At 39.6% G+C, this 11,273-nt stretch overlaps 1 protein-coding gene across 1 annotated transcript in view; it reads right to left on the bottom strand.

The window, feature by feature from the left end:
• Nucleotides 1–339: 339 nt before the first annotated feature.
• The window catches only part of syt3 (synaptotagmin III), a 31,511-nt gene continuing 20,577 nt past the window's right edge, over nucleotides 340–11,273 (bottom strand). The window contains exons 8-13 of the mRNA XM_072369344.1: nucleotides 10,011–10,229; nucleotides 7,980–8,100; nucleotides 6,382–6,553; nucleotides 5,584–5,713; nucleotides 3,997–4,090; nucleotides 340–3,537 (exon numbers count right to left, since the gene is read on the bottom strand). Coding sequence (XP_072225445.1) covers nucleotides 4,001–4,090; nucleotides 5,584–5,713; nucleotides 6,382–6,553; nucleotides 7,980–8,100; nucleotides 10,011–10,229 — 732 coding nt within the window. The 3' untranslated portion in view covers nucleotides 340–3,537; nucleotides 3,997–4,000. The remainder of the gene's footprint in view (nucleotides 3,538–3,996; nucleotides 4,091–5,583; nucleotides 5,714–6,381; nucleotides 6,554–7,979; nucleotides 8,101–10,010; nucleotides 10,230–11,273) is intronic.

The raw sequence follows: 11,273 nt of genomic DNA, 5'->3' as shown, positions 1-11,273 counted from the left end.
CAAAGAGGGTAAGCAGTCGTGCTCAGATTCGCATTTAGACAAAATGCGGCCACAATAAAGAATTCATGACAAAGTGGCTGAATAATTACGCACGACTTAATGCTCAGCAGAAACTCAGAGAGACTGGTGCTCAAAAGATTAAAAAAAGTTGGGTTCAGGCATCCTCTGTCCAGCAGAGCCTGTTCTCTTCCATGCCTGAGTCAAATTTAGACTGTGGACATCTGAAATGTCCAGGGCTTTACATTTTATATAAAGCACACTGCCTGGTCTGTGTGACAGTATAGCTTTATCACCTTTTCTGCCTCCCAACCCAATTAAAAGAAGTGAGAAAGACAAAGCTGGATGATACATATCCTTTATTTCCTTTATTGTTTCTTCAGCCACACTGTTACTTACACATTCGCCGACACTCTGTGACCTGGTACAGCTGTCCTAACTGAAACACTCGCCCTGACTGAACCCCTCACTCAAATTCTCACTATTAACAAATAAAAAAGTAAACCTCTTGAATAAATTATATATAAAAAACAATTGAAAATCAAGAAGAATACCAATTTGAGAAAGATAAATACAGCATAAACAATGTTATTTCATCATCGTTGTTTTTGACCACAGAGATAAACAATTGCTTACTCTCATTTAGTCGTCATTAGTAGTATTAGTATCAAGTTCATTGTCAGATTTTGCGTAAAGCATCACTTATATAATTTTCATTGCATCAAGTTGACATCATTCATGTTAATATAAGCATGCAAACATGTTTTCCCATGACCATTCAGGACTGCACAAACAAAAGAAGCCAGTGAAAGAGAAAAGGGACTGAAGGCAGGAAAGAAAGAAAGAAAAAAAGAAAAGAAAATATGCAGGGATAGGAGCTGGGAGGATGGGGTGGGGGGCAGAAAATAAAATAGAGTGCGAAATAGGTGAGGGAGAGGCAAATAACTGGGGCGAGAGGAAAGGTAAGGATTGCTGGAGGAGAGAAGGAGAGAATGAGTAATCAGGCAGTAATCAGAAAGACAGGAGGAGAAAGAGGCTAAGGGTGGGCTAGCTGACAGAAGAGGGAGGATGAGAATAAGGGAATGTGCTGGTTCAATGATGAGCTCTTTAATCTATCACAAGGCAGTAACACAAGGGCTAAATAGGGTAGACACAAGCAGGGAGAGAAAGGCTGGGAGAGAGGGAGAATTATGTTTGGACCAATGGATCAACACTATATCTACTTATCCAAGCTGATCAATAATCCCCCATCTGGCAAAACACTGGGAACACGGAGGATGTGACCTCCCTTATACCCCCTTTCTATGATCCAGACGTAAAGGGAAAAAAATACAAGATCCCCCCCCCCCCTCAAACAAAACCCTCTCCTCTGTAAAAGTATGTTAGTGTGTGAGAGGATTCAGGGAAAAACAATACAAGTAGCTGTAGTGAGGTGTTGTACTGTTTTGCTGAGGTTACAGTAGTAGTAGCAGTGACAGACATGGCTTTATAAGTCTGTATTTGTTTACGCAGGAAGTGCAGAAATTTCAGGCGCTCGTTTTCTCACAACACCTCCTCCCTGTTAACTTGCTTTCAGGGGATCCAAATTTGGCATTGGCCATAACTGACGAGCCTCAGATGTTTTTCTTTTTTTTTTTTTACTTAATATATATATTTTTTTGCGTTCCTTTGAATAAATATCAAAACACAAAATTTTTATTTTCAATCCCTATGCCAACTGATATTTCCCTCGGACATACAGTACACAAATTACAGAAAGAAGTACACAATCAACACAGTTACTTACATCAGGCAAAAGGTTCGGGAGGAGAGGAGGGCTGAGTGACTGGCAGCTGATTTCAGAGACAACATAGACAATACAAACTAATGTCTATGAAAGACAGTGTTTCCCCACCTAGTGCAATGAGGCACGAGTAGTACACACACACACACATTCTCATACACATACACACACACACACACACACACCCACACACACACGAGCACACATCCAGTACATGGCTCCTTTTAAGGACACAAGACAGAAGACACGTTTGGCTCCAGGACAAGCTTTTCAAGTCTGTGGATGCCAAGGTTTGGGGAGTGAAGATGAAAAAATGACAAGGGAGGTGGTGAGCACAGATACATGTCACACACACAAGGTCACAGTGACACACAGGCACCCCTCTCCAAACACAGACACACACACACATACGCACACACACATACAAATACAAAACAAACACACCCACAAACACAGAAACACTCACTAATAAAAGCAACACGGACGTGTTTGTCCTTCTTAAGTCTTGTCAGGGACATGATATGGACTTGTAGACAAAAAAATTATCAGTTGAAGCGTGATGAAGATTTTTTTCAGAGGACAAAACATTAAGTCCTGGAATGATAAAAAAATAACAGAGTGGTGATATCCTTCCCTGTGGGATACATCCTCTGGCGAGCGCACTCCAAACAGATGCTGGTCCAAGCCCAAACATGGGTTTTTGTTGAACCTGTTCAGTCCTACTTCAGGAAAAGTCTTCCGGTTTGGCCTGAAAGCCAAGAATGATCTCACAGTCCATGTCTCTCAGAAGCTCACTCCATCTCGTCCATGGTGGACTGTAAAAATGTTATGAATAAACTCCATTCCTGATGGATGAATCAGTATTATTTCACACATAAAAAAAGAAAATAAATAGATATTAATGAGTACCATGGGGACTGAGACAAAGAGCATGAGGAAGAGGGACACATTTCAAGATTGTGTAACATGCTTAGGCCAATGAGTGTGTCCTCGTTTTTCACTTCTCTGACATCAATAATGACCACTGGACGCTTCATAGTTTTTCCTCTGGGGAAAATAAGCGAGTTAACTCTGAAACCAGAGGGTAAAAACCCTGGAGAAGGCACCCAAAATGGCCTGGAGAATCCACCATGGATGTTTTGTCCTGCTAGGTACTACGTGAGATGTTTTTCCTATACATTATGGCATATACTATACACCAATGTTGCAAAGAAAAACTCTTAACATAGAATTTCTTCTTTTAGAGTCTGTACAAGGGCGTGAACCTTTGGTCCTGGTTGAAATGACCATTCTATGATGGCTTTCTTTTTTTTTTTGTCTTTTATTTCAAGAGAGAAAAGTTTTTCACATCACACTCCTTCTAGATGAAAAACTACACTAACCTGAAGAGCACATGAACTACGCACATACTACAAACTCTGTGTATTTGTGTGTGTGTGAGAAGAGTGTGTGCATCTCCTTGCTAAACCCCAAATTTACACCTGGTATCGGTCCTACGGTATTGTTTAATGTTCACATGTGTTTGCAATGTGTAGTCTGATGCTCAAAGTGTAGCTTGTGATGGATCTTTTTTTTTCTGCCCCCTCTGGCTCAGTAAGGACAGCACAGGAGTTGGAGTATTCATTAGCAGGAGCAAAACAGCACTAGCAGTTGGACACTAGCAGTGTCTCTGCGTCTCTCTCTTTCTTTGATGGAGAGAATTATTCACAGATGAGAGGGGGAAAAAGAAAGTCTGGAGCTGTAGAGATGATAATGACCTGAGGAAAGAGGGAATAAGGCAGAAGAGGCAGATTAAGCAAGCATGAGACAGTGGGGGGGCAAGAGAATATATAAACAGCATGCAGTACTGTAAGTCTGTAGGGAGGAGGGGGAGATGCATTACATAACCCATAACATCAAGATTATACAGATGCTACTGCCTTAGAGCTCCTACATCTGACAACTTTACAGCCTCCACTTTATCACACACTCACAGTTTGGTCATGCTTTTTAAGACTTGACTAGATTTCCTGTGTTATCTTATTGGAGAGCATCTGCCACACAGTACGTGGATGTGTGCTGTGCTCAAAGAGTCCACAAGAGCGCATCCATTTTACAAGCAAAAAACACAAGGAGGTTTAACTGCTTGTGGAACGGTGGTACATATTGCAATAAACTAATGACTTGAGTGATGCTTAAGAAAAGGTGCTGGAAGAACAAAGTCTGAGGACACTTACAGTTTTAATCAGAGTGGGGACTGTCCACAACGATATGCGGCTTTGGGGAGGGTGTTGTGGCACTCTTTGACACAAAAGTACCAATTGCTTTTTCCTGCAAAGAAGTTGTTTATTCAGTTTTTGATATCATACAATATACTTTAACCAATGCTATTGCAAATATCTATGCTAGATTATCACCAGTATTACCACTACGGTTACTTCAATACCAACTTGTGAAAGGTAGAAGATCTCATGTCATGTCTTGATCTCATCTTAAATAAAGGGATAGTTCATATTCATATTCTAAATGGGACGTAAATTAATAAACTGATTCTAGTCATTTACCCATTTGTTGAAGGTATATCAAGCGGCTTAACATTGAAACTGATAATGGGGAACAGTTTAGTTAAACTAGTAGTTGAAAGACAACAAAATCAACTGCTTAACTTCATAAGCTTATCTAAACATATCTGTTTATACTTACACATTTAAATATTGAAACTAATAGAAAATAATCTCTATTACAAAGAAAAACTGGAGTTATTCCTTTAAATCCAATGTTTTAACATTTTACATTGCTATTGTAGAGGAAAGTATTGTATTCTCCCTGCTATAGTAACACAGTCTCACACATAAATGTGGAATAGTCTTAAATGATCAATTTCACATGACTGTGATAGGAGGAAGCACTGCTTGGAACGAGAAGTGTGTTACGAATGGGGGAGAATTTCAAAATTGATGTTCATTTATTTGGAATTGTAGAAAAAGATATTTATTATCAAGACTGATTGTCATTCCTGGAGGAAATAATAACCCGGAACCCTCAACTTTAATAATCCTAACATGACTACAAGTAGTACTGATAATGAAAACAGCAACAACAACTGCGACAGTAATAATGGTGATAACAATAATGAGAAGCTTTTACACAAGTTCAAAGTATTTTCTTTATCCTTTCAACATATGGGGCTTAAAAAGATTCAATAATCCCCTCACTCCTGTCTGCTGTCCATGGGCCTGAACTGTAAAAAACAAAGACATTTGAAGGCAGTTTAGCTTAAGATTGAAGTCTGACGATACATTTGTGAACAGGAAGAGTTTATCGAATGAACTAGGCCAAATAAACTGGCCAGTAAGCCACTTAACAAGCTGGTTAATAAGGGTAATCAGTAAATTACTCATGCTGATTATCAACAAGTGTGCTTTTTTGTGACCACTAATGACACCCCTAATTTGCACCGATTGCGGTAGATTGCAGTGGTCATAAAGCTGTCCTACTGCAGCTAAATGGGACTTTTTCCCAGAATATTAGAGTTTATTTATCATTTCTTTAACCTAAGGAAAGCACCCCTGCTACATTTTTTTTGTTACTATTATTGCGTTTAAATACCTATCACTCTAATACCGTTCAGGTATTACTGCTGCTGCGACTCAAGTCACTGCATCTAATTATTAATGATCAACATTTGACAAAGAACTCTTGTTTTATCATCTTCAGCTCCAATGGAAAATTGGAACAGCATAACGTGGGCATATTAAGGACGCATCAGTATACACACATATTCATATTAACCATCAGCCACACAAACACAATCATGTGCTTACCTCAACAAGCTGATGCCAGTGCTCTATTGGTTTACGTGGATTGGCCAGCATGGCCGCCCAGTGCTCCCTCCCAGGACCTTCAGCAGCGCTGCCCACACGACACATCCCAATAACCTCGTTATGACCGATGCTGACACGCAGCGAGGGATGCAGGCAAGGCAGCCAAGATAAAAGGGACAGAGATTCAAAAAAGAAAGGGGGTGGAAAGAGGGATATGAGAAACCGGACACAGAGAAGGAGACAGGGCTGGTAAGAAACAGAGTCTCATTTATCAACCTTGAGCTCTGGGAAAAGAGTACAGCAGTGGAGGAAGAGTACTGAATAGCAGCTCACAAATACACACGGCTCTGGATAAAAGCTTGATGTCAGTGGGGACGCAGGCTGACATACAAAAGTACACACCTTTAGAGATGCCAAATGGTCGGTAAACTACATAATAGCGAGGCGGTGCATTTATATACAAACACATAAACCAGCCAAGTGATGCTGCAAGCGGCAGTGAGATAAATATTGGCAGGGTTGACACATCTTCTTCACCATTAGCATAAATCATGCTTATTCATGAGGTGGCCATTGATGTAAAACAGAGATCATCCACCAGGAGGCTGACTCTTAAGGGGGCCCTCATCATGCTTAACACAGCCACAACACCATCAAAATGCCACAGCCCAAAATCAACATCATGCTGTATGTGCAAAACAAGCATTAGACAAAAAACATCTATTTCACAGTAATGATCAGTTTGTTCTTAAAGTGCCTGGAGCATGCTAAAATATAATAACATCTCAGCTTGCTCACCAGTCATAATCCATCACTGCAATGATGATAGATACACTTTCGATATTTTCATTGGGAATGTCAAACACCAGCGCCTCATTGTATGTAGGGTTCAGTGTGTTCTTCTTAATGGAGGTCTTCCTCTTTTTTAGCCTTCGCCCGTCACATATCAGAGAGGCTTTCACATATGGGTCTGAAGCAGAGACAGTGAGACGGGAAGAAAAAGAGAACAAGGGACAAAATATATGGGAGATGGAGGGGAAAACATGATGGTGAAAAATTGAGGGAGGCAGAATAAGAGGCAGTGAAGACGAGTGAGGAAGAAAAGGAAGGCAGAAAGAATATGAGTACGCAGAGAGAATAAGATAAGTGGGGAGTCCTGCAAATGCTGTGGTATTATGTTCACAGGTATGCGCATCTGTAACACATAAAAAGCCCGGATATCAAGTCAGTTTAGCAAAGCTGGATTAAGAACACAAAGGGAGAAAAGCAACACAGACTGAATCACTTCAGCTGTGCATGCAACCTGTGGAGCTCAGTGTCAGCAGCCCAGAGAAATCACACATACCCACGACTCAAGTTTTATGCTGCGTTGCGTGTAAGCATCTCATAGGGCCTCAATCATGTTTATATCAGCGCAGCAATAATAACAGCATATGGATATTAGCAGTTGATCTGACTATAAAGAAGACTAAAGAGTAAAACATCTGTATTGCAGCTGAGTTTGCTCGCATGAAAACACACTGCAACTAAGTTATTGGGGTCTCTCAGCTTGCAACAAATTTGATACAATTAGGTATAACATTCATAATTGATAGGGCTTCGTTCTACTCCTTGAAGAACATTTTTCACACTTAGAAACAATCAATCTGACAATGCTCACTATACTTCAAGAGTCACTGAGCATATATTGAGAATATCTTCCTTTAAAATGCGTCATCAACCTTGAGAACACACTTTTCTTCTTACTGAATACTCAGTGCTTGACAGTACAAGCTGTTTGCACACACTTAAATCCCAATAAACACATTTGGGTCAACAATTTGGTTTACTGTCTTTAACATGCTTTAACATGTGGACTGGAGACATTTGGGATGGAACCACTGACCTTCTGTTTAATGAACTATAAATTGAACCAACTCTAGAGCCATCTTCGATCTTCGATCTCAGTTATCAAAATATGAAGTTTGGAGAAATTCCTTTCTGATGACATTTAGCATGTAAACCTGTTAGACTGATCTGTAAGCAGACTTAATAGCAGTTACTGTTTTTATTCAGCATACTGCATTCAGTCCCTGGTTCAGTGAGCTCAGTGTGGCTGTGCCTCTGAAAAAGGCTAAATGGCATTAAAATGACTATTTATTTAGCCATACTTTTACCAGAATTTTAATGATGTTTATGTATCGGAATAGTATTTCTACAGTTTTTTTTTTGCAAGCGTACGCTTGGAATGTTACAGATCAAAACAACATATATACCCAAAAAGGGAACAACGTACATAACTAACAGCTGCTTTTAGACAGCGTTGGAGCTGTTTCCTGTTGGGATTTTCTGTAAATGACTTTCCAGTCAGACTGCTAACTGGAGGTCTTGCAGCAGCATATGTGTGAATCCTTTACCTGAGAAACCAGTCAAGTCCATGGCTTTGAGGTTGGTGGCCTTGATGATTGTTGCAGTGAGCCTGCCTGCAGTGGGCAGGTAACACAGCGAGAAATTAAGCTCCCCGAGATCAGCCTTCTCCTGCAGATCACCACATACACACAAACAGGAATCAGAAACGGAGCAGGGATGCTGAGATCACACACATGACATCATAAACAGACATGGCTTGGAAAAAACACTAAAAGAAAGATATCCTCTGATATGATTGTTCACGGCCTGAAAAGAGCTAATCATGACTGATGGGGGGTGACAGCAGGAGTCTTAATGTGGACGGGCAGAGTGTTTAGGCAGAGGGGAAGTGCCGTCACTGTAAATGAATCATATGCCAATCTGTCGAAGTCCCCAAGTGAAGGAAAGTGTTAAGTATAGGCGACGGTTCCCCAGGCTTTTTATATCTCTCTCTGCATTCCCATCTACTGATCCTCTCACTGCCTGTGGTCTCAGTGGCACCGGAGTAATGACACTGCTGGTATTCAGGTCACTTTGTGGTGTGATGACTCCTTAGTGGCTTTGAGCTTCTAATCAATACTTCTTAAAGTGAAACACTGAAATACAACGACATGCTGATGCATTAGACTTATTTGATAAATTAGACCCTCACGCCAAAAATTTTAAGGCTTTGCTCCATCTAATTTGCTAATAGCCCTCTCTGAATATTTCATATAAATCTACTTGGACATAGCCTAATATAAAGTTTGAATGTGGCCAGCAGTGCCTTTCCAGTAATTTATCAGGACCCTGCTTAGCTGTTTTTTCACAATACCAGATTCTGAATTAATCTACTAGCAAAACTCCAAAGCCTCTTCTCGATACAGTATGTTCCTTTGAAGAGCGGCATGATCGTGATCATTTTAATCTTTGAGGAAAATAAAAATAGTAAAGAGCCATTAGAAGCATGGTTGAATATTTTCTGCTATCTGAATGTTTGTGGAATAATCTCTTTTTACTATCTGAATCTCCATATTTTGACTGAAGTTGATTTTTCTGGGTCCGGAAATACTTAATTGAACTCCATATTAAAAATTTTTGAGTTTTCAAAACATGAATTTGAATTTGAAGATTGGAATCTAGATCAAATCAGGTTCTCAAACCAGTTTTGCATTTTCAGACATTCAAGGAGTGTGAGAATGCTATGCAATCTTTTTGGCTATTTCTGGAGATTCTTATTAGTCAGATATTATCACAAGGAATACCTCTAGTTGGCCACAAATTAATTCTACAGCTTGACAATGAACTCAGACAGCAAGCAGAATAATAAGGAACTGTTGTCAGCCTCCAGAGGAACAGAGAGTCCTGCAACAGATGGTCTAACCTCTGCAGAGCCATGATGCTTAACTCAAGGAGTCAATCTGTGATTAGAGGAGGAGAGAGAAGCACCCGAGACACCTGAGACCACAGAGACTCTGTGGCAAGTTCTTCAAGATGCAAGCAACAAGTCTGCAAACTCTCATGTGAAAGTGTATCCATGTAAGATGCAACAGTTTTACAGGTGGTCCCACCAAATGTCGTTTTTTCCTGTTGTCTCCAACTTGTATGATATTCACTTACAAATTTTACCTTTCATTGCGTAATTTTTAATGCATCTAACATCATTTTCAGTCCCTAAAACATATTCAGAACCCTTTACATCGTAACTATTAAAATACATTTAGCATATTCTTACAACAGAACATGCTTTTAATCTTTTAGATTTTCATAACTTGTGAGTTTGATTATTTTCGTTCGTACTCTCATAAGAGTTTTTGTGGACTTTCTTTTTCTTCCAGGCTGGAATTAGAATTCATTTTTGTATGCATCTCTTCTTGAAATCTCAAACTGAAACTTTGACTTCTGACATATTTTGCAGTTCTTTTCATCTCAGCTTTGGTGATTTGCAGTTACAACTGCCCATCACAAAACCATGACAGATATAACCTAAATTTCATACAATGATATCTACAATGAGCTTCTCCTCCAAACGAATGCAACTATGTTGGGCTGTGGCTTACTGCTGTGCCCTCCACGATGTCTCTCCAAATAGGTTTTTCCCCGCTGCCCTCGCTGAAGTCCAGCAGGTTGTCCACCACGACCTGGCCTATCAAATCGTGTCTGGAGAAGCGGTCGAAGTCATACACAGAAAAATGCAGCTTCCTGGAATGTAGCTCGTTCAGCGGCACGCCAAATTGGAACGTCTCGTTGAACACTGGATTTAAGGTCTTTCTGTGGACCTGAGACAAAAAAAAGACTGGTAAGAATGGTAACACTTTGGATTACAGCTTACAAATTACAATGTTACTGTATACAGATTGTACCAATTAAATTCTTAATAGGTGGGATTTTTTACAGAATTAAGGGGGAACGGGGGACTACATTTCACAGCTGTCCCTACCATACTGTAATAAGGGCACATACTATTTTGATTCAATTTAAAGCAACTCATCACAGTATTTCTTCCACTTGAAAACAGATTTATGAGTAAAAACGTAAATAAATGAATGTTTTTGGCTTTCATAGATGTTTAGAACCTGGTGATTTGACAACGCATTAAGGCCTAAATCTTTCCCTAAAATTAGTTTTGATTATCTGACAGCCTTTATACTAATTAATGTGTCATCATCCAGAGGTATTCCTTTCTCCTGACATTCACCAAATAATTTGCCTTCGGGACAAAAAGAATGAAACATATTCAGGTTCTAAAATGTCTCCTTCTCTTTTATTTACTTTTTGCAACCATTACTGCCATCTGAGATGAACAAATATGCAAATACAAATATGATAGAATAAAAGAGAGGTATTTAAACCCTGCTAGTTTCATATTGTACTTTGTCACTGGAAATTTGCCCAATAAGTGTATTATTTTTCCTTCTATTCCTTCTATTTTATCTGTGAAATGTACGTAAGAATCAATTGTTCCATATTCTGTAAAAAACACACTTACCTTTGGGGTGCTAATTAGAGCAAAATCTGGTTGAAAGATGTTTCTTTGAAAGCAGCAAGTGTTTTAAGCAGCATTTTTGGCACTGAGCCCTTATTGCTGTGGTGTTTCTTGTATTGAATCCTTTTAGTTGGATTTGAGATTTGGCAGGTGGTGTATTTTCTCTCTTTCTCCTTTATTTCTTTTCCTCTTTGCCTGTGGCAACCCCCCACCCTGCCCGTTTTATCCAAAACAAACTGAAAACATGAAAGGTATTAGTTCCTGTGAACCAAAGAGCTACCACAGACTTCTTAAAACTTTGAAAGCTTTGACTCACTGCTTGCAGGGTGAATCACAC

Source organism: Leuresthes tenuis, unplaced genomic scaffold, assembly GCF_036924035.1.
Source record: "Leuresthes tenuis unplaced genomic scaffold, fLeuTen1.0.hap1 SCAF_17, whole genome shotgun sequence".
Lineage (NCBI taxonomy): Eukaryota > Metazoa > Chordata > Actinopteri > Atheriniformes > Atherinopsidae > Leuresthes > Leuresthes tenuis.
The sequence above is the reverse complement of the archived record's forward strand: the minus strand, read 5'-3'. Positions and strand labels throughout refer to the sequence as shown.